The sequence below is a fragment of the Bos taurus genome, chromosome 5, assembly GCF_002263795.3.
Source record: "Bos taurus isolate L1 Dominette 01449 registration number 42190680 breed Hereford chromosome 5, ARS-UCD2.0, whole genome shotgun sequence".
NCBI classification, from domain to species: Eukaryota; Metazoa; Chordata; class Mammalia; order Artiodactyla; family Bovidae; genus Bos; species Bos taurus.
The window spans coordinates 25,662,142-25,685,052 of record NC_037332.1 but is presented as its reverse complement, the minus strand read 5'-3'; the positions used below and the strand labels follow the sequence as shown (position 1 = coordinate 25,685,052).

General features: G+C 54.8%; 1 protein-coding gene and 2 long non-coding RNA genes across 3 annotated transcripts; 2 read left to right on the top strand and 1 right to left on the bottom strand.

Moving 5' to 3' along the window:
* Positions 1–1,658: 1,658 nt before the first annotated feature.
* Positions 1,659–22,700, bottom strand: ITGA5 (integrin subunit alpha 5). The gene is made up of 30 exons (NM_001166500.1): positions 22,225–22,700; positions 15,927–16,057; positions 14,250–14,362; positions 13,996–14,116; positions 13,783–13,844; positions 13,647–13,692; positions 13,255–13,380; positions 12,986–13,030; positions 12,809–12,852; positions 10,871–10,927; positions 10,647–10,699; positions 10,155–10,363; positions 9,688–9,879; positions 9,418–9,463; positions 9,144–9,245; positions 8,892–8,947; positions 8,604–8,758; positions 8,152–8,289; positions 7,954–8,021; positions 7,455–7,605; positions 7,277–7,369; positions 7,080–7,159; positions 6,908–6,988; positions 6,690–6,795; positions 6,184–6,336; positions 4,975–5,061; positions 4,751–4,864; positions 4,020–4,121; positions 3,362–3,484; positions 1,659–2,774 (listed from the first exon to the last, which is right to left on the bottom strand). Exons 1-30 carry the CDS (start codon positions 22,452–22,454, stop codon positions 2,691–2,693), a joined length of 3,168 nt encoding a protein of 1,055 aa, NP_001159972.1. The 5' UTR covers positions 22,455–22,700; the 3' UTR covers positions 1,659–2,690.
* LOC112446663 (uncharacterized) lies at positions 7,307–10,048 on the top strand. Its single transcript, XR_003034691.2, has 2 exons — positions 7,307–7,390; positions 7,876–10,048. It is a non-coding gene; the product is annotated as an uncharacterized lncRNA (long non-coding RNA).
* Positions 19,256–22,230, top strand: LOC112446664 (uncharacterized). Its single transcript, XR_003034692.2, has 3 exons — positions 19,256–19,415; positions 20,074–20,111; positions 20,759–22,230. It is a non-coding gene; the product is annotated as an uncharacterized lncRNA (long non-coding RNA).
* Positions 22,701–22,911: the final 211 nt, after the last annotated feature.

Below are 22,911 nucleotides of genomic sequence, written 5' to 3'. Positions count from 1 at the left end.
ACCCCCAGATCAGCTTCCCGCCTGCCAGCTGCCTCTCCTAAGCCCCCTCCCCCTTACGCACCCCCAGCTGCTGTTCCCGTCCCAGGCCTCCTTTCCATCTCCACTGACACAGACAGGGCTAGGACTCTGGCCTTCCCCCTGCTCTCTTGTCTCTCTGCATCACTCAAGTCTCAAGATGAGAGGCAGACATGCTTTGGAGGGGCTGGGAGATTCGGAAGGGGAAACAGACCGGAGCCTGAGAATTACAGTTCAGCGACAGAGACTGGTGCTGGGTTACATCTGCAGCACTTCAGAACCCAAGGAATTCCAACATTGTATTGTGCCTCCTTGAGAGAGACCTTGTCACTCTCAGAGACTCAAAGGTACAGGCACTAACTACACAGACACACCCATGATACCAGCCCAATACAGCCCACTTCCCCTCCTCATTTCCTCCTCATCATAGTGTAAGAAATCTCAGATTTGGCCCCTGGAGTGTGGCTGTTGCCATTCCCACCCATCTCCCAAGAAGGCAAGTATGGGATTTCATTCTTGGAGAAGTCTCAGTGCCTTGCTATGCCACAGCTGTCATCCTTGGAAATACTGGGTAGCTCTTTGCCTCATCAGGTCTTGCCCTCCCTAATAGTCCTTCATTTATGGGTTCTGGGAAGAAGTTTCTGAGTTACAGAATTATAAAGAAGTTGGAAGACTGGAGTGTAGAGCAGCTTTGAACTCCAAGGAGAGATATTTTGAGATCATGCTGGAACTGAGAGGCAGGAGCCTAAGTTAATAACTATTGTCTTGATGGGGGAAGAGGGTGAGGAGGACCTCATACATAGCCTCCCTTCCCCAAATTCCCATAAATTTGTGAGTGTGCTGCCCTCTGGTGGCTGACCTCAGTCTAGCAGGACATAGACACCTTTGTCTCTAACAGTCCATTTGAATTTCAGCACCCTTCCCCATGCTCTTGCTGGACATTAGTTTAAGATAGGCCTCGAGGAGACAGAGGATGCTGAGGGGTTCCCTCACTTTAATTTATCTTCAAAGACCTGAACCGTCTGTCATGTCGGTTAAGAATATGGGCTTTCACAGTCAGGCAAGGCTGAATTAGACTCTGTGACCTTGGGCAAGTTACATAACTTCTCTGGACCTCAATTTCCCCTTGTGTAAATGGGGTTAATTGTGCCTGCCTTGCACATTTAATTTGATAGAAATTAAATGAGATAATGTATGTAAACTATTTAACATTCCCTCTACCCATTGGAATACAATGGGTAATGAAAACAAAACACAAACCCAACTGGCTTTCTTCTGATTTAGTTCTGTGGCCTTTTTTCTCAACCCTTTTCCTTATTCTAATTTCTGGAAGCCCAAGTGAATCTTCTGGGCCATCTTCCTCCACCTTCGGCTCTGACCTCTCCTTTTGTATTCTTCCCTAACTCTCAAATCCAAAGAGAAGGAATTCCTTTCCCTGTTCTCTTAGAGGTGTTGGGATCAGATCTGGTGGGGCTGGAGGATGGGCAGGAGTCAAGCCCACCCCTTCCATGTAAGAAAAGGTAACCCCAAAACTAGTTCCACAGTTCCTGGGGGTCATACTCCTGGCTCCCAGTGAAAACAAACTCCAAGAAACATTTCCTACCCACCAAGAGGTCTGGTTCCAGGAAAGATCTGGAAAGAGTAGGGAGAGGACAGATTCCAGCTCTGATCAGTGGGGCCACCGGGCCGGGTTTATTGCACTTGCAACAGAGTTTAAATAAGTCCCGGGTGTCCGGAGCCGAGGTGAGGGGAGGGTTGGGTAGGGAGAGGAGGGGCAGCGTCAGTGCAGCTGGTGGGCAGAACCCAAACCCGCAGGCCCGGGACAGCAGGCTCCCTTTTCTGTGGAGGACTGAGAGGGCCTATGTCGAGCCAGGGTTAAGGTTCCAGATCTGTTACCATCATGGCCCCTTCAGGGTCCTGGGCAATTCCTGACTTCTCCTGAGTCAGAGGTGGATTTGGTCTCCAGGCCCAGGTCTGGAGCAGGCTCAAATGTCCTGGATCTGCCTAGTTAGGTTACCAATGTCTGAGTCTGGGTCCCAGATGAACTTCAGGCCCCAGAGGCCCCAGGTTCGATCTGGCCCTGTGAAAGTTCTGGTTCCCCTTGGAGCTGCTTCTGGGCCAGCATGGATCCTGGTGTGGGATCTGTCCTGAGCTGGGCCTGGGGTGCCGTCCATGGTTAGTGTTCTTTGTTGGCCCACCGGGGTGGGGGCTGTCCAGAGCTGCCATGTCTCGCTCCCCAGGTTCCAGGCTCTTAGCTGGGGGCTTCCTGTGGATCTCTGGCAAGGCCGGCGACAGATCTCTGCGGGATTGGAGCTGGACAGGAAGTCCTGGTGCCACATCTGAGCTGGAGAACTGGGATTGGATCCCCTAGTTCTGGTTCCAAGGTGTTTTCAGGAAATTCTCCAAAATGCAAAGGTGGCAGGGAGGCTGGGGCCTCTGTCCCTGGATCTGAGTTCCCTCATCCATGAGGAGGGCATGTGTAAACGAGGGTCCTTCACAGTGCATGGGGGGAGGGGATCTCCAGCTCCTCACCTCCCGGCTCTGGCCCTTCAAGTATGTCTCTGGGCTGGGGAGAGGAGCTTCTCCCTGGCCCTCAGCACCTTCAGGAAGCGCCCAGCCCCCTCCCTGTCAGTAGACTGAGGGTGGGGGGACTGGGCCTTCAAGACTGGGAGGAATCAGGCATCGGAGGTGGCTGGAGGCTTGAGCTGAGCTTTTTCCATGGCGGTGCCGTACGGGAGGGAGCGTTTGAAGAATCCGAGCTAATGAGAAGAAAGGAGGGAGAATTGAGTTAGTTCTCTGCAGATCTTATCCCAGGAGGGGACGAAGATGACTTCAGTGCTTCCAATCTCCCCATCTTGCAAAAGTGGCCCAAATTCAGGCTATGAAGACTACCTCTCCAAGAGGTCTAATGGGCCAGGAGGGCTTAGGCTGGGCTGCTTTGGTGTTGTAAAAATGCCCCCAGTTAAGCCAGGGATGGCAAACAGATGTGAAGTCTCGCTGCCTAGAAGTGGCTGCCTCTTGAGAAGGATTCGGAGGCTATTGCTAGAGTATGATCAGTTAGTGACGGCTACCATGGGTTTCTGGTTGGAGGTGACACACACATATGCCGCACACTGGCCACTTGTGAATCACCTTGATTTTCAAAGTATTGGTAAATGTATCAGCTTGAGTCAAGAGAACTCTTTATAAGCTAGGGGCTGTAGAATGAAAGAAGGGATGGTATAGGCAGTGTCCAGAGGGGATGCATGTGGCTGGAGAACTGGTCTGGAGGCAGATACTAGGGAGTGTGCTGGGTCAAGGGCAGAACCTGGTGAGAGAAGCCCAAGTTGAGTAGGATGTGGCTGACCTTGTAGAGGATATAGATGAGCAGACCGAGGAGCAGGAGGCCAATGAGGATGGCTAAGATAATGATCCAGAGAGGGACTCCGTGGCTGCCTTCTGCCTTGATCCACTGCACAGCTGTGGCCACCTGGGAGCAAGCCAGGAGAGGTCACTGAAAAGCCATTGGTTCTTCCCACCCTAAACTTGGCTCCTACTTGCCACTGGACTTAGACCCTCTCTCCTCTCCCATTTTAGGCTAACAGAATTCTGAACTTCAAATTTCTAAAATGTGCGTTATTGTTTCTTTCGGGCCTTCACACCTGCTCATTTCCTCTCCCCAGAAAAGACTCCTTTCCTGACCGGTTAGCCTGGTAGATCCCATGGATTCTTCAGGTCTTGCTTAAACATCACTTCTTCCAGACAGCCTTTCCCAATTCTGCAAGTCCGTGTCCAAGTGTGTCTATGATGTGGTCCCATAAACATGCTGACCCTTGTCACAGTCTTCTCACTGCCCTGTCCATCTTGCTTATCATTGTATTCCCAGGACTTAGCAGAGTGCCTGGCACATAGTAGGCGCTCAGTCAATGTTTCTCACCATAATCGGGCCAGCCCCCGTCATGTAGTCCTCGTGCCAGGCCCAGAACTCTGTCTTCCATGGCCCAGCCTGCCAGCCTTAGACTTACCTGCAGCGCCTTCTGGGGAAGCTGCCGAGGCAGGATTTTATAGGGCATCTTCAGGGCTTCATACACGGCCTCACACTGCAGGCTAAATGGCTGGTGCTCCCGCTGTGGGTGGGGGAAAGGTGTTCAGGGTGGCCCCTCTTGGCATCTGGAGGACATAGGGCTCCCCAGATTCTGGCTCTGGTTATAATCTTTCACTATTTTGAACTCATTCTCTGAATCTCTCTCTACATTCCTTATAAGAGAAAATAAATATGTATCTAAATAGTTATAACTGAATAGTGGATAATTAGATAACGGCATGTTCAATAGAAAAAAAATTCCTTGAGTCATTAATAATGGGCTCAGCACCTAGGACAATGTTTAGCCCATAGTGTGCACTCAACAAATGACTACTATTTCCTGTGTATACATCTGCTTGCCTCTCCACGATGGATTCATCCTCCGTCTCTGTCTCTCTTTTTCTGTCCTTATTTGCCGGCTGGTCTCCCTCCGGCCCTCCCCTCCTCTGAATGGGCCAGAAAAGGGAAGCTGTCGCTCCCAGTGAGGCCACTAGGTGTCGCCAAGTACACACAGCCCTGTCCAAACAACGGTGAGGGAGGGGAGCGGGGCTGCCTGGGTCCCAGTCACCAAAGGGGGTGGCTAGGGCAGTGGGGAAAGTGGGGGTCAGTCCAGCAGACCTGAAGGTCAGGGGTCAGGGGTCAGGGGTCAGGACTGAGGTGAGGCTCACTCACCTGTAGGAAGGTCTTGGCCCAGACACGGAAATGCAGTTGCAGACTTCGGCTCTCTTGCCGGTGCAGTGGCCCCAGCTCACAGCGCAGCTTGAAACACTCTGCCTCTGGGCATTTCTGGGAAGACATAGGAGGCTTGAACTGTGAGTTCTGCCCTTCTGGTGGCTCTGAGGACCCACAGAGGTACTCAACACTTGGGCCCAGACCTCATTCCCAGGACAACTTACCAGAATCTGAGGCCCTGAGGAGGCAGGGCTCCGACCTGGAACATCCCGTCTTTGCAGCCGGTGGTGCTGGGAACCCTCAGGATCCAACTGGAAGAGGAAAGAGACCGTTAGCTGCCTCTCCCACCTCATTACAGCATCTGAGTCAGCCTGCATCTGGGGTCTGCAGCAGCTTTGACCTGGTCTTCCATCCATGCAACTGACCACCTCCTATGGCAAGGCAGCAAACTCATTGTTGAAATATGGAAACGAGTAAGATTTGGTCCCTGGAGTTTAGGAGGAGGTGATGTGTCAATAAATAATTAGGGCACTGTCTCTGCCTTGAGGCCTTTGCACTGGCTGTTCCCTCTGCTTGGAATACTCTTTCTTGAGTCTTCACAAGCAGTTTCATCCTTATCTTTCATACTCAATCCACCTGTTCCCTCCTCAAGGTTTTCCCTGATGATTCAGCTCAAACAGGCTCCCAGCTCCACCCCACCCCAGCATGTGAGCACTGTACTTTCCTCACTTTTCAATATCTGTTCCTCTTTTCAATTTTTATTGTTCATTGTGTGCACACGTTCAGTTGCTCAGTCATGTCTGACTTTTTGTGACCCCATGGACTGTGGCCCACCAGGCTCCTCTAACTATGGGATTTCCCAGGCAAGAAAACTGGAGGGGGTTGCCATTTCCTACTCCAGGGGATCTTCCCGATCCACGGATAGAACTCTCATCTCTTGCATCTCCTGCATTGACAGGAAGATTCTTTACCACTGTACCACCCGGGAAGCCTTATTGTTTATTACCTTCCTCTAACTCCACGAGAGTAGGGACCTTGTGAATTTTCGTTACTGTGATATTTCCTGAGCCGGTAACATGGTTCTGTACAGTCATTCATTTAATTTAAATGTTGTCTATGAATAAAATGAACTTTGGGGAGTGGGTCTGAAGAAGGCTTTCCAGAGGGGGTGGTGCTGAGCTGGGCCCTAGGAGTATGCCAGGACATGGAGTCAGGGAGGGATACTTTAGGCAGAAAGACAGAAGTGCAGTGCTTAAAACAATCTTTTCCCCTCTCAGGGCCTCAAGGTGTCTGTGGGACTTCTGACTGCCTTCCAGTGGCCTAAGTCCTAGCTCCAGGCACATCCTCATTAGCTCTTCCAGGTCCCTGCGACCTTCCCCAACTACCATTGACCTGGTGCCCCCCACCTCCCGGCCAGTCCCTAGGCCCCTCACCTCCAGGCCCTCTGGGTTGGGGGGGTGACTGGTGGTGCAGTTGCTGAGTCCTGTGACCCTGGTCACGTAGAGGAGCTGCTGGCCATCCAGAGCATGGGGACAGCTGAGCTCCAACACGCCCTGGCTAATAGAGCTGGGGCCCAGGTTGATGAGCTGAGGAGAGGAAGGCACAGTCATCATGGGAAGGGAGGGAACGATTCTGCCCTGTTGAGACCCGGGTCCCAGTGGCCCACTCTTCCCTGCTCTGAGTCTCAGGAGTGAGGCAGGAAATCGATGGGCAGAGAAGAAATCCTTTCCAGCCAACTCTCCTGGAGGTGGCTCCATCCTCCCCTTCTAAGTCACTCAGCTGGCTGGTCTCTCACTGATCCCGTCCAGGCCTTTAGCTCTCCCTTGCCCCTCTTCCCCTCGGCCCCTCAGGCTGGCCCCAGCCATCTGTCACTCATACTGACTCCTCCTTCCCTGTCATTCATTCTAGCCCCGCCCTCCATTTCCAGCAGCCCGCTCACCTCATAGACATGGTGGACAGCAGGGCCCACGTCACCCTCCTCCTGCGGCTGGTCTTGGGGATGCCAGTCGCTCATCGGAAATAGCACTGCCTCGGGCTTGGAGACACTGCAGAGCAGGGTGGTTTAGAGGACAGTGGAAGGGACCCCATTTCATATGCCTCCTTTGCTAGAAGTCCGTCTCCCCTCCCAGAGACGCCCCGTTTTGCCCGGGCACTGACCCGTTAAGAGAGACCTGGGCCTGAGCCTCCACCGAGAGCCGGAAGGAAACCACGTCGCTTTGCGAGTTGTTGAGATTCTTGCTGTGGGACGGAGGAGAGACTCTGATGGTGCTAGAGCCCAGCCAGAAGGGCACCTGCGCCAGACGCCGCCCCTGCCCCGCCCCCTCCCTACCTGAGGATCTGGAAGTCAAACTGAATGGTTTTCTTCGTGTCCCTGAGGTGAGGGACTGTGAACCGAAGGCCACCCCAGAGCTGCGGGACAGGGAGGATGGACAAGCGGGCTGTTAGACCGGGCGTCTGCCACACACCGACTGCAGCCCTCCTTCCCTTCCCCCAGCTCAGCTTGGCGTGAGATGGTCCCAGACTTACACTGGCCCCAGCCTTCATGGGGTTGCCCAGGTCACACACCAGCAGACGACTCTGGTTCACAGCAAAGTAGTCGCAGCTCAGGCTGGAGAAGTTCTGGAGGTGGGGTGGGTGCAGGTAAGACTTCGGTGTCCCTCTGGCAGGGTCTCCTCCCAAGCCCCTCCTGCAGGTCCTCACTCACCCCTGGGTGTCTGACGAGTCCCGAGTACTCAGCCTCCGGAGGGGCTGTGACCCGAAGCTCTGCCTCGTAGGCGCCACCCTCACCCACATTCTGGGCGTGGAAGGTGAGGTTCAGAGAATTCTTGTCGCCCAGGTATACGTGGTTCTGCTCCCTGGAGGGGACACACGGGGGTCAGGGACACTGGAGAATTAATCCCTGAGCCAGACAATGGGCCATAACGATAATAATATAATAATAATAGACACCGCTCACTGACTTCTAGCTTTATGGCAGGCACTAGGCTAGATGCTTTATGTAGATTATTTCATTTAATCCTTCCAAAAAGCTAGAGAAATAGATGCTATTATTCCCATTATACAGAGAAGTTGCGTCATTTCCCAAGGTCACACAGCCAGCTGATATGTTCCTCTTCTTTTCCCAGGTGGTTCCAAGTTCCATGTGTCCTGCTAGGCAACTTCAGCATCTGGAACCCCCCAGCCTGACATCAGCCTTCACTCACCCAAACACTTCCAGCTGTAGGTCTGGCACACAGATATTGTCTTCTCCACAGTCCAGCAAGATCTGAGCCTGGGGAGTGGGGCAGCCTTGAGAGGCGGAGTTTTGACTGCCTCCCAAGCTGTCGGCTCCCCGCTCCAGGGCCCCGTCCCCAGGGGCCCAGGTCCCTCTCCTCCTGGCCTGTCTCCCCACCCTGCCTCACCTTGTCCTCTATGCGGCTCTTGCTCTGGTAGTGTAGGACTGGCCGGAGGCCGTGGCTGTCCACTGGGGCTTGAGGGTCCAGGGAGAAATTGAGGGCGATGTGAATCGGGGAGAGTTTATCTCGAAACTCTGACTCGTTCTGGGGCGGCGGTGGGGGGGAGGGTTCACAGAGTCAGGGGACACAGGGGACTTGGCGGCCCTGCTCCTCATCCTCTCACATCTCCCTTTGTCCACGCAAGACCCTCAAGAATTTAGGTGTCCAAACAACCGTGCTCATTGCTTCTGAGGCAGCCTGGTTCCCAGCTCCTAGGACAGAAAGGCACCCTTCCCCAGCCCCCCAAAGCCCCACGACCTTCACTGGAATCTCCCAGGCCTCTTCCCTTTGGGAGGGGTCCCCAGTTCTATGTGGCCACCCTCCCCAAGCCAGTCCATGCCCCGCCCTCCTGCCCCTACCCTGAGGTAGATCTTCATCTCTCTGCAGTCCTCCCGAGCCCCGTTCTGGATGAGCAGGGTCTGGGTCAGGGTGGCCTGTCGGGAGGCCAGGAACAGCGCCCGCCGCACCCCGCCCTTCTGCTTCTGCCAGTCCAACTGGAGCTCCACCGTGAAGCCTGTGGCCGTGCATGTACATTAAAGAGCATCTTCCCCTCCCTCCTAATTTATCCAGAGAGAAAAGAGGTCCCCAAGTCCCCAGCCCGTCCACCCCTGCCCCAGTGCCTGAAAGGCTCAGGCAGTCTCCCTCACCGATGGAGTCAGGAACATGTTTTCCGGAAGCATTGAGGCAGAAGCTAAGGTTGATGCTAGAGGACGAAAAGGAAAGCTGGTGTGTTCACCTGAAAGAGGCAGCGTGTTCTCTGCCTGCCTCCCAGACAGACCCGGACTGGGACAGTCCCATGTGTCCCCTTCCAAAGGCCTGCTCTCCCTCCCCACTTCCAGGCACAGATGAAGGACCCCCAGACCCAATCCTGCAATCTCCCGCCCCCAGCCCCTACTCACCAAGTCACAGGGTTTCCCTCCAAGCTGCAGCTGTGCTCCTCTGGGTTGAACATGGCAGGAAAGATGGTGAGGGAGGCACTGGCAGACACGATGGGGCGACCCCTGCCAAGAGTGAACGTGGGGGTCAGAGAACTAAGGCTCCTCAGGAACCTGGGCACAGGAAGCCGATGTCCAAGCCCCAGGATCCCAGTTTGTACACTTCCCCAAACTCAGCCCTGTTGAGAAGTCCTCCAGTTCCCATGTCTCCCAGGCTGCCCCCTGCCCGAGTTCATACCTGTATACCACAGCCTTGTCTACACCAAAGGACCCCACAATCAGATCTGCAAGAAATCAAAAGAAACTACCCCTTACAGCAGGCCCCCAAACAGAATTCTTCCCAACCCCTTCTAGCTGCATTGTTCAAGGAGGCTGAAGTGAGGGGGCATTGCCATCTGGTGGCATCATCCTAGAACTGCACCCAGGAGCTTAGGCAAATACGTTAGAGAGGCTACGGGGTTTGTGACCAGGGAATTCTCAGGTTAAAGGGGCCTCGGGCACCACTCACCAGGGTATCCATTGCCATCTAGGTCTCGGCCTCCTCGAAGGGCAGAGCCAAAGAAGTCCGGTGTGTGGCCAGCTGCCCACAGGGGCAGCAGAACCTGGGAAGGCTTAGACGCCAGACCCCCTGGGCCCCCAGGGAATATAAACACCACTCCCTGCCGGTTCTCCCCACCAAAGGCAGCCCCAATGGCTACATCTGCAAAACACATAACACATACCAGTCAGCAGGCCAGGAGTCCAGGAGTTCAAATCTCTACCACCAGACCCCAGGACCCAGGATCCTATTTTTCCCATCTGTCATTCCCAGTATGCTAAACTCTTCAAGCCCCAAGGTCTAGACATTGGGATTAAAATCCTCCAGGAGACGCTGGGAGGTCTTGGTTATCTTATCTGACAGTCACCTCTCCCCAGATCCCTTCTGACTCAGGCCCCTGGCTCCTCCTCAGCCACTCGAGCCCATACAGTGCTTACCATTGTAGCCATCCTGGTCTAGGTCCCCCAGGGGGGTCAGGGAGCTGCCGAACCGGCCAAACTCATCCTGGCCAGTGAGGGTCAGGGTGGGCGTGGGCTCCATGCCAGCCAGGCGCTGCAGGTAGATATAGACCCTGCCCACCTCCTGCGGCCGCCCGTCGGCTGTCCGCTCCATGAGCAGGGGCGCCCCTACCAGCAAGTCGTCCAGCCTGAGGATGGGGGAAACACTGGCATCCTGAGACCCTGCCCTTCCCCGTCCCCTCCTCAGTCCCAGTGCCAGAAAAGCCCAAGCACCCTGGATTCCCGGCTCTTCCCACCCAAAGGAGAGACCTGAGATCTTCTGGCCTTTGGCACTCAGCTCTCTCCTCGCCCCTGGGCCGAGGGTATGCAGGCAGGAGGAGAATCCAGGGAGGAACTCTCCTTGCATTTTTCTGTCCCACCCCCACTCCTCGCCCCTGGGGAGGGCACCACTGTGCCTTCTTCACTACTCACCCATCCCCGTTGATGTCTGTGGCGGCCACTGCGTAGCCAAAGTAGGAGGCCATCTGGCGGGGGAACAGAGCAGCAGCAGGTCAGTACAGGGGAGTCAATCAACAAGGGCTGTGGGGGGAAGTCATGGACTCCAGGGAGCCTGAGAAGTTGGGCTGAGCTTATGACTCAGGGCCAGGGCTTGGTTGGCAGAGGGCCAAGCTGGGTTGTAGAGGGGGTGTCCTCACCTGTTCCCCTGAAAAGTTGTAGAGGGACCGGATGTCTGAGCCATTAAGGATGGTGACCTGGGGATGAGGAGATACACCCATTGGTCCCAGACTCGGATGAAGGACAAATGAGTGCAGGATACCCAGGGGCAGTCATTCCTTGGAGACACAGACCACATGTCCGGTAATTCCCTTCTTTGCTTTGCCTTCGCCATAGTCTTATCTCTATACTGGTAGCGCCATCTCAGGTGGACTTCATTATTTTCCTCCATGTCACCTATCAACCACTCCTGACATTCCATACTTATCTGTCTGTTGTGCATCTGATCTAGCTACTAGAATGTGAGATCAGTGAAGGCAGGAGCTGTTTTGTTCTTTGCTTTCTCCCCAGAGCTTAAAGTCATGCTTGGTGAGAGCAGACACTCACTAATTATTAGCTGAATGATTGAAACCTCATGCCCCAGCCCTCCCAAACCACATACACTCACGTCTCCCCCATGTCACCCCTTAGTGATGGGCTCTACGGGTCTCTTGACTCCTCATTCTCTTCCCCAGTCTTGCTGTTGTTCCTCTGCTGTGTGCCCTCCCCAAGGAATGCTGGAGAAAGCCCTGGTCTCCCCCTCCCTTGGACATTCCCTTCCCCCCAGTGCCCTTCCCCACGGCACCGAGACGGATCACCCTAGAGCTGGTCTAGGAGGGACACTGCTGGCTTGGAAAATCGTGGTGGTTCCCCGCAGCCACGGCCCAATCTCGGCTTACTGGCTGGTCCTCTGAGGCCCTGGAGAATCTGGACCCAACCTATCTGTTTTTGCCCAGCCTCTCTTTTTGTTTATTTGGCTGTTCTGGGTCTTAGTTGTGGCATGCAGGATCTTTAGTTGTGACCTAAGGGATCTAGTTCCCTTACGTTCAGGGACTGAACCCAGACCCCTTGCACTGAAAGCATGGATTCATAATGACTGGAGCACCAAGGAATCCCCTAATCTCTCTTTAGTCTCTCTACTGTCAGTCAGCCCATGCTGAACTGGCCTGAACTGTTTCCCTTTCCTTCCACACCTTTCTCATGCTCCTGTCTAGGATGCTGTCTTTCCTCATCTCCTCTGGTCTTTCATAGAACCTTTTCTGACTCATCCCCACCCTAGAAAGGAGGATCTTACTCCCCCTAAACTGCTGTATCATCTTAACCACTTTCCTGAAATTTATGTTAGTGCAGAAAGAATGCTGACTTTGGAATAAGACAGGTCTGGTTTTAAATCTCTAGCCACTTACTAACTGGGTGATCTTAAACAACTTACTTGGTCTCTTCGAGTCTCAGCTTTCTCATGTGTAAAATGTGACTGGTAATATCTCCCCCGATAAGCTTGTTGGGAAGAATAGAAATCATGAGTGGACAGTGCCCGATGCACTGAGGGGCTTATGCATAGGAGCTGCACACTAGATTACCATCATATGTATGTCTTATCTTACATACTTGATTAGAAGCCGTACAAGATGGGGTGTGATGTCTTATTCATCTAATTGTCTCATACCTTGCCCTAATAAATGTTGGTAATTGAATGGACTCCTATGGCATTCTTATCTATATCCTTTTTAAAGCACTCGCCATGGTCTAATAATAACAACTACAGTTGTACCCTGCCTAAGAGTTCACTAAGTACTTTCACGTGCCTTATCTCACTTCATCCTTACAAGAGCCTTGTGAGGTCAGAACTATTATTATCCCATTATTCAGAGAAGAGTGAGGCTCAGAGAGGTTAAGCAGACTCAGATTTTTACGGAATGAAGTGGGAGAGGAATAAATCACAGATTCATCCAGAGTAAGTGCCAGAACTTGAACCCTGGTCTTACCCAAGAGCCTGTGTTCTGGTCCACCTTTTGAGCCCTCCCAAATCATCATGCATGGTTCTTTGTGATTAGGCAGGGGAGGGGGGTGAGGGGAGGGAGGGTCAGGCTGGGCCTTACATAGCCATAGGTGAGGTTCCCTTTGGGCACACCAGCAACGAAGTCTGGAAAGGGAAGAGAAGGTTGCAGGCTAAGGGTAGGGGAAGGGGAGTCAGACAAAAATGTCTCAGTCCTTGGGGCTCCAGATCTGGGGTCTCCATCTGCCCCCTCCCTTGGCCCCAGCCGGGACACACTCACCTTCTCTATCATCACCACTGAATTCACCCACAGCCACAGAGTATCCTGGGGGACAGGTGGATGGATATTAGGTTTCTTGCTTTGGGGACCACTCTGTCCTGGCCCATCCCTTCCCCAGCCCTACTGAGCCTTCATAGTCAGCCATGACCCATGACACATGGGGCGGGGGGCTGGGGATGCCTGGGTGGGAGAAGGGAGGCGAGGGGTGAGTGAGGACAGGGGCCCCCCGAGGTTCTCCCCCTGCAGCTCCCATCCACTTGCTCACTCACCCAGGTAGCTGTCATCGTAGATGGAACTGGCCTGGCGAGTCTGCAGCTGCCCCCGAACTGGGTTGATCAGGTACCCGGGATAATAGGATTCTGCAATCTGCTCCTGGGTGGCGGACAGGATCTGGCCTGGAGAAGGGGATAAGGAGGGGATGGCTAGAGGAGGAGGTGGCAGGGAGTGGGGCACTGGGGGCTGACGGGGAGATATTCAGGAGTCTGGTTCCCCCGGGGGAAGCTTTTGGAGGGTGGTGGGAGAGGACAGGTAAGTCTCAGAGGACAGGAAGAGGAGTACTGGGACAGGGGCAGAGGAAGGAAGGATGGTGATCTTGGGCTGAGAGAGGGATGAGAGGCCGGGTGCGGGAGACGGACACAGGGACAATGGAGGAAGGACTTACCTTGCCAGAAATAGCTCCCTGGTCCACCCAGGACCACACGCCCCGTCTGTGCAGAGGAAGAAGGTGAGTCTGCATTTGGTCCTGATTCCCCTGCATCCACCACCCACAGCCAGGTTCCTCCCAGATCCCCTCTCACCTTGGTGAACTCAGCACTGAAGCCCCCTTGGCAGTAACCCTGTCCTGCTTCTTGGCTGAAATCTGCAAGAGGAGAAGGTGTGGGAAGGGTCAGGCAGCAAAGAGCAGAGAGTTTGGGGAAGGCAGGGGGAGAGGGACCTCCCTGGGCCAGACAGTGGGCTATCAAGGCTGTTGGGGTGCGGGACTGTGGGGACTCACGCCACCCCTGCACTACCTGAGCGGCAGGGTGCATACTCCAGAATCTGGGTGAAGTTGCCTGTGGAGAGGTAGCAGGTGCCCACAGGATCACTCTGCGGCTCCTTCTCGGTGCGCCAGCTGTAGAGGGGAGCACAGGCCTGGGAGGGCCCAGGAGGAGGCGGCGCCAGGTTTAGTCCACCAGGGCCTCTCTTCCCTCCCTCCTCACTGTGCTGTTATCCCCAACCACTACCCCTCCTGCCCATCACAGCACTCAGCCCGCTGGGCGCTCACCAGGATGGAGGAGCCATGGGCTCGCACTGTTGCTCCAAACCACTGCAGGGACTTGTACTCCACAGGCTCCTCTCCCTCTGAGCTGGACGTTGAGGACTCGAAGATCCGAGAGCCTTGGGGAAGTGAGAAAGTGGGGTCATGCCAGCTGTGGGCAGCCGAGCCTTAGAGCAGCTCCTGCCCTCAGCCTGGGGGTACCTCGGCATTTGCAAGCCCTGAGCCCATGACTCACGGGAGGGAAAGTGAGGAAGGGTCTTTACAATCTGCTTGTTGTGTCCTGACTCATCTTGTGCTGCACGTGTGCACATACACCCATGTGTGCACATATGCACACGTGCACACACACAGAACCTGGGGTTTCTAGAGTTGCAGTCCCCTGATGTGCTTGCCTCCTCACCCAGCTGGGACAAGGATGCTTGTGATAAGGTGGGGAAGAATGCCTATTTCCTGAGAGGGCAACCCTCTGGGTACACTTCTGTCTACACCTGGGCTTATGTCTTAGCATCTGTTCTATGACCTTGACCTTTCTTACAGCTCTGGATCTCTGCCCTATGTCTATGTGTGTGTACGTGTTCATATATCTGTCTGTCTGTCTATATCCTTCCAAGCCCTCTCTGCCTTTCTTAAGACAGCCTTTCTTATTCCTTTGCTTCTCATCTGTCTTTCAGATTAAAATAATAATAATAATCAGGGACTTCCCTGGTGGTCCAGTGGTGAAGAATCCACTTTACAATGCAGGGGACATGGGTTCCATCCCTGGTCAGGGAACTATGATCTCAAACACTTCAGAGCAACTAAGCCTGTGCACCACAACTAGAGTGTCCATGTGCCTCGATGAAAGATCTACCCGAATGCCACAATGAAGACTGGATGCAGCCACATAAATAAATATATACTTAAAAAAAGATCAATTGGTTTTGTGCTCTTACACCACCCCTCCCCTACTGTCTCTGTCTTTTGATGCTCTCCTCTTTTGTCCCCTCACTCCAGTTGATCTATGGAGCCAGAATGCTCAAGTTCATGTCCATGCTCCACCTTTTACTAGCTGTGTGACCTTAGACAAGTTACTTAACCCATTTCCTATAAAATGGGGATAATAATCCCTCATGCCCTCATTCAAAGGATGAAGCGTGTTAATACGTGTAAAGTGCCAACAACAGTGCCCAGTGCATAGCAAGTGTTCTTCAAGTGTTAGCCGTTATTACTATTTCTCAGCCTGTCTCCCTTAGTCCATCTCTGCATCTACTTGGGACCTTAAGCTCCTTGAGGTCGGTGGCTTAATCATGTTTCAATCCCCTGCAGCACACAGCACAGAGCCTGGTATGCATTATCACTTAGTCAGTGCTTAGTTAAAAGAATTGGAATAGGTTCTGTGACTCTCCCTGTCTTTGTCTGTGTTACTGCCCTGGCCTCCCAGAGTGTGGGTGATTCAGGGAAAATGAGAGCCACATGTTTCTGAATCATGCCCGCCCTCCTTGGGCTGGGCTGGACTGGGAACGTGGTGTGAGTGCCACGGGGAGCCGCTGCACCGCTGCTGCGCTGAGCTGGAGTCCCAGAGCCCGGGAGCACGTGGCCCTGGAGCTGGTTAGGCTCCGCCCGGCGCTCCCGATCCCGCCTGGGCCCCGCCCCCCAGCCTCAGTCCCGCCCTTTAGTCCCTTCCCGACCTGCGAAGCGGGTTACCTTTGCTGTCAAATTCAATGGGGGTGCACTGTGCCGGGCTGGTGCCCCAGGGGCAGAGGTAGACGGCACCGCCCTGCAGCACTCCCGGCTGGCTGGTGTTAGCCTTGGGCGCCCCCACCAGCACGCTGACCCTGCGGAGGGGAAAGGAGAGGCATTTCAGGGGGGCTCCTAACTCTTCTACAGTCTCCCCAGGCGGGGAGGGGCTGGCTGGGGGTGGGATAGATGCCCCCCGAGTTGTATTTATATCTCAGAAGATGCCACGGATGCCAGAGGCACAGGCTGGAGTCAGGCGGTCCCCATGTGCCGCTGTCACTAACACAGCCCCTCCTCCCCCTCCCCCCACCCTCTCCTTTCCTACCTTCCCTTGTCATTAGAAGGAGGAGACAGAGGCAATTCTGGGAAGGGGTTGGGGCCAGATGGTCTGGACCCCAACTTCCCCATCTCCCCTATGGACCTGTGAAGACTGGAGGTGCAGCCCCTGGAACCCCAGAGTCCTTTTACCTACCCTCTGCTCCCAAGCCAAGGCCCTTCTCTGGGCAAGACCCAGGCGTCCGGCTGCCCAGCCCTGGGGTGTGTAGGAGGAAAATGTGAGGCTTGGAAATCAGGCAGTAGAAGTGGAGAGAGGCCCTGGAGGATGGTGAGAACAGATTGTTCCCCGGGGCCTGGGCCTGCCCTCACCCTGGGCTCTGGTGGGACCTCCCCATCCTGGCTGGATCTTTGTCTCAGCCTCTTAACACCTTTCCCATACACCATCCCTCAAATCTGAATTCAGATCTTGCTCTGCTGGCTCTTAGTTCTGGACACGGTGCCTCATTCCCCCTGAGATGACGAGGAGGTGGTTGCCTTTGCTGGGGGTCCTCTGTAATGGGGTGGTGTCAGCGCAGGTCCTGGGTAATCTTCCTGCCTCTGGCTCTGCCTCTATCACTTCTGGGTCCTTTGCCTCCAAGGCCTCAGTGCAGCTGGCAGCCCTCTGGGCTTTCTCCTCCAGAGTCTCCCATGAGGACTGCATCTGGCAGCCGGGGCAACTGACCCGGTGTCCCCGCCAGCCTTGGCCTCTGCTCTCCTTCCGTATCTGCCTCTGGCACTGCTTCTCAATCTGCTCCTCTGCCCTGTGACTGCTTGTTCTCTTGGTTCTGGTTTTAGGTCTGCCCCCCTTTGTTTTTCTGTCTCACGTCTTGGGCTTCTCTATCTCTGTTGCATCCTGGCCCCTTTCAGCTCTCAGCACCCCCAACACCCACCCTTTTCTTGATATTTGCTTCCCTTCATCAGCCTTTCTTACCAGGAGTCCCCAAGTCTGAGATTATGATAGAGATCACAAAATCAGGGGTGTGTGAGACACGGGGATGGGATGGGAGACAGGATGGGTGACAAAGGCAGACACACTGAGGAGGGGAGGGGCGATGGTGTCCAAGAGGAACACCAGAGGGAGCGGCTCCAAGGGACTGAAGTGAGGGTGGCTGGACCAGAGGATGGGGACGGAGGACGGAGAAGAAAGGGTCCAGAGCAACAGGAGGGGAGGCCCCGAGTGAGAGTTCCTGGAGTGATGGGGGGTGGGGTGCCAGCCTCGGTTACCCTGGGGACAGGAAATGTTTACTGCCTGTGGCTTCCTGTCTGTTTCCAACCTCTCACTTCGCCGTTTGTCTCCCACCCGCCTGCTGGGCCCCACCCCTCTCACTCAGGCGGTACAGCCAGCTGGGGGTGGGTGGGAGCTGGCTACTCAGAGGCACAGTGACCTGGTTGGCTGCCAGGCCTAGTAGGTGAGGTTGGTGTTGGGGAGAGATTGCCTTGCCCCAGGGCTGGGGGAGAGAGGGGTGCAACCCCCCATAGCAGAGGCAGCTCCAGAAAACAGCAGTGGTACAGGAGTTCTGGGTCGGGCACTAGCTCAGTGGAGACTTGGGAATACCCTTTCCTGCTTCCTCTGGGTGAAGAGGTTGCAATGGTTACCTCAAAGTCTTCCGGAGCTCTGATACTCTTCCAGGCCTTGGCCAAGGACCCTACTCCCACCCTCGAGTCTCCCACCACTTCCCTGGGTGGGGGAAGCAAAGCCTGAGGAAGAAGCCTGGAGTTTGTGGCCGGGCGGGAAGGTGTGAGAGGGGCCTTACACGGTTTATAAATCCCACAGGCTTGTGGGACAGGGGCCTAGGCTGTGGCTCAGTGAAGGCTCAAGAGGTCTGGCACGCAGGCGATGGACACAGATCCCAACCCAGACCTGCCTGTGGCTTACAACTGAGGATGCGTGGCCCTTCCTTCGCATCTCCTCCAAGTCCAGTCAATAGTGCCCTCCCCCACTGCCGAGTAAGGCACCCGGTGTCCGGCGTGGCACCTCACGTAGCTTATCCTTATTCTCCCACTCCTAGTTCTTGCTTCCTAAATCCTACAGCAGATGGATCCTACTAGGGGTCCAAGAAGGTAACAACGCAGGGTCCTTGGGCTATTTTCATTATTTCAGAAAGCCTAACGGAAATCATGCATTTACCTGATAAGGCAGCCCAGGCTAATTAAAACCTCAAGTGTATTTGCTTTGGGCTGTAATTATATCAACTCCTGTGGGGAACCTGGTTATCTCATATTGGTCAGAAGCTCTGATTGGCAGCTATGGATGTCTTCTTGTTCTAACTTCTAGTTGATAAAAAACAGGAAAAAGGAATTAATTATTCCTTCCTCAGTGCAGCTTGGCAGATAAATTCTTCCAAACTATAGAGACCAAGGGAAAAAGTAATTGACATAATTTATTCTGAAGCCTCAGAACCCTGGTATACTAGAGTTGGTTCTTGGAGACACAGGCTGCCCAGCTGGAAGGCGCTGAGGAGGGCATCTCTGGGATTGAAGACTTTCTTGGAGAAGCCTCAGGGCTGCCACATGGAGTAAGCGGAAGCCAGTTTGGTCCTGACACTACTTCCCTTCTTCTTTCAGAGCAATCTCTTGTCTCTGTTTTCTGTAGAATGCCCTGGTAAGATGTCATTTGAATTAGAAAGAAAAAGAAAGGAAGGAAGGAAGAAAAGAAAAAAGAAAAGAAGGAAGGAAGATGGAAAAGAAGAAAGAAAACTTTAACAAAAAATACAGCTTATCCAGTCCCCTGTCCTCACTGTACAGAGGGGGAAACTAAGTCCCAGAGAAGTTAAGTCACATGTCCAGGATCACTCAGAATCTTTTCCAATGGAAGAGCCAGAAGCCGGGAGTCCTGTTACCTTGTCTACCCTGTTGCCAATTTGTCCCCTCCTCTCCACTATCTCGCCAGTCAGGCTTCTGATTAACCAAGTTCCTGTTCAATACATGGTTACTGTTTGACTCTGATGGCCTAACAAGGTCGGGGGTGGAGAGTAGCAAACGGACACCGGACTCAGCTCCTGCAGGTCCTACAGCAGCCCTGGCCAGGCCAGAGGAAACACCTGGTTCTGGATCCCCCAGTGTACTCTCCAGGGAGATGCCTGGCTGGCTGAGGAGGAAGAGTTGCCTCTACTTGTGGCAGTACTACAAAGGGCTAAGGAGGTAGGCTAAGGCTGGTGCACCTTTTAAGCGCACCTCTTGGGCCAAGTTACTGATTTCCTCTTTCCAAGACTTGAATTCTCTACCTGTAAGATGATGGGTTGCCCTTGGATGGTCTCTAAACAAACTTCTAGTTCTAACCTTCTATGACTCCTGAAGCTTCAGTATACACACACACACATATATACACACAATGGGGACAATAAGCTTCATCTGTCTAAGGCAAGGATTTTTGTAACGATCCAACAGAAAAATTGGTATGAAAATGCAAAGAAATGTGCTTATAACTATAAGCAAATACTAAAAGCCAGGAAGAAATGGTGAAAAACTTAGACAAAGAACTAGGTGGTGGCCAGGGAGGAGGGAACCAGAAACAGAAATTAGGTACCTCATAAAAGTCAGGCCTCCCATGTATACTGATCACCCTCTGTGGACCAGGTCCCTTTATATATATTGTCTCAATTAGTCCTTAGAACAGCCTCATAAGGTAGGTGTCTGATTTTCAGGAGCAGATCAGGTTCCAAGATTTAAGTCTTAAGTAGCTCACCCCAGGTCACACAAAAAACAAGTAAGAGGTGGGGCCTGGACGCACGCGCAGCTCGACCTGACTTAAAGCCTGGCCCTTTCCTACCATGGAACTTCTCTTCTGATGTTGTTTCAGTTTCCACCATGAGACGTGAGGGAGAGCGATGGCCCCAGGTGAGGGGCTATGTTTGTCCCCTGCAGGGAGGAGGGCTTGGAGGCCCAGCTGTGGTGGGGAGGGAGGTCACTGGGGAGGTGGAATGTTCCAAGTCCTATTCTAAGAGTGCTTTGTACATACAGAGAAAACGAGAGGGGGAGGTGTGCAAACTGGACACCTGGGTTCTCTTGGGAGGAGAGATGAGCAGAAGGGGAGGGGGAGGGGTTGAGAATGCTGGGTCCTGCTCTAGAAAAGGGCTTTGGGGACTGCAGGATCAGGCCAGGGGCCAAACAGACACCTAGGGAACCTGGAATGTGTGACAGTCCAGATGTTTCAGAGGCGTGTTTTAAAAGAGAGATGACACTCTTGTTAGGTGGGGGTTGGGTAAGAGGAAGGTAAAGAGCCAGATAACTGACCCCAGCCCTGGTGCCCTGATGTGGGGAAGGATCCCATCCCCTCCCTCCCTCTTCTCTACTCCATTAGGGTTGTGGTAAGCAGTTTGAGGGGGCCTGGGGGAGGCCAGGCCTGGCAGAGACTCCAGGCCAGGGTGATGCAATGGGGTTTGGGCAAGAGGCCAGGGGGGTGGGGTGGGGGTTGGGTGGGGACCTTGAATAGTCCAGAACCAACAGCTGGAGCCTAACCATCTTTCTTTTTTCCCCATCCTCAGGTCCTCCAGACAAAGGAGAAATTTGTCCCTGTACCCAAGTGGAATTACCTAGATTAACCCCTTTTCTCCAAAAGGAAAGGAATGAGTAGATACCAGCTAACTGTATGTGTAAAAACCGCTCACCTCTGACAGAGAGCCTATCAAACCTGGATACAGGGGTGGTTGTGGTGGTGAAGGGCAGTGGTGAGGGGCGATGGTGAGGAGCAGTGGCGGGCTCAGGGCCCAGAGATGTAGACAGAGGACTCCTCCAGAGGTCGAGGATCAGTCACCTGGCACCCGGGAGGGAGTCCCTGTCCCAGCCCCGGAGCAGCTTCCTTCCGCTCTTACTACCCCTCACTCTCCACATTTAAGCAAACACCCTTGTTTTTATGTTGCCTAGCTTGTCTCCCCAAGCCTGTGGGCTCCCCGTTTTCCTGGCACACAGGATCCAGGCTGCTTGTTACCCTGCTGAGTTGGGAACTGGGATCTTCCTTGGAGACTTCCCGGTCTCTGAGGTCCTGTGTTCTGACGCTCTAGGGCCCTCGGAGCCCGCGTCTCCCCAGCTTCCGACCCCAGCCCCAGAAGTCCCGGTCTCAGTTCAGCTCCAGCCGACTAGTTACAGGAAATCAGCTTTTCTCTTCCTCCCAAGAGCTAGAGGAAGAGGGAAACCGCCCACCCCACTTCACGCGCGCACACACACCCCTCCCGACACATCCCAGTACCCGCCCTTGGCTGAGCCAGCCCCCAGCCCCAGCGCCCCCCAGGACCAGAGTCCCGGGTCTCTCCCAACTTCCCGGATCCCCGCGTCTGAACAGAGATGGGGTGGGGGGTGGCGGGCGGAGTAGGAGACCGAGGAGGAAGGGGAGGGAGCCGCCATCCCCCTCCCGGGTCTTTCCCAGTCTGAGCTGAGGGGGGAGGGGAGGGTGAGGCTGGCCCCCATTTAACCTCCGGGACCCCTTCAGCCTCCCACTTCCTTCTTACTACACACACACACCATACAGCTCATTCTGCTTCGTCTCGTCCTCTCTGAGTACAATGGCCCTCAGGGGTCCCGGGGTTCCCCAGTGCTCCCAAAAGCCTCCTGGCCTCCGCGCCCTCTCCGTCCCCATCCGCCTCCGGTCCCCGCAGTTCTCCAGTCTCAACCAGAGACCCTCTGCTCTCCTTTCCCGCGCCCTCTTCTCTCTTGGCCGCAAGACCCCTGCCCAGACTTCTCCAGCTTGCAGCTTCGTGTCCTCTCTCCACCCCACACATGTCTCTCCGCTGATCGCTCTCAAACTCTTGCCACCCCACCACGCCGGCCACTGTCCCCTCCCTACTCCAGCGCGGGCCCCCAACTTTAGCGCGGGCCCCCAACTCCAGCCCCAGTTCCTCCAAACTCCGCCTCCCAAACTCAAGCCTCGGTCCCCTCCAGACTCCAGCCGCGCCCCCAGTCTCCAGGCGCGCACCCCCGCCCTCCGCCAGCCTGCCGCCAACCCTCCTCAACTCACCCGTCCGTCCCCGGCCGGTAAAACTCCACCGAGAAGCCGAAGAAGGAGCCCGGGGGCCCGGAGAGCACTGCCGGGGCCTCCGCGTCTAAATTGAAGCCCCCGACCCGGGGCGGCGGCGGCAGCAGCAGCAGCAGCAGCGGCGGCAACAACGGCAGCAGCCGGGGTCTGCGCCGGGCGCCCCGGCGCAGCTGCACGGCGTGGAGAGGGGACCCTGGCGTCCGGCTCCCCATAGCGCCCGCTCTTCCCTGTCCTGGGGCCACCGACCCGGAGCCGCTTCCTAAACCTCCCAGAGGCGAATGACTCAACGCGGGGAGGAGTTTGCCAAACTCCCGGCTGAGCCCTCCCCCCGCCTGCCGGGGGGGCGGGCGGGGGGGCATTCCTGGGTCCCTGGAACGCTGAGCCCGCGCCCCCCACCCCGAAGGGGCGTGGGGGGGCCGCACCTCTCCACTTCCCTCGCCCCAGCCCCAGCTGGAGGCCGGTTGTCTGGACTGGGTCAGACTGGGCGGGTTTGGGCTCTCCCCCTCCTTCTCTCTGCTTCCCCCTCCTTCCTCTCGCATCCTTTCCAGATGTACAACGTAAACGCTCGGAAAAGGAGTCGGAAAAAGGGAGTGGAGAATTTCCTAATGAGGAAAGGAATCACCTCTGGAGGGCGGAGGGAGTGTGAAATATGTGTGTGGGGTCTCCCCC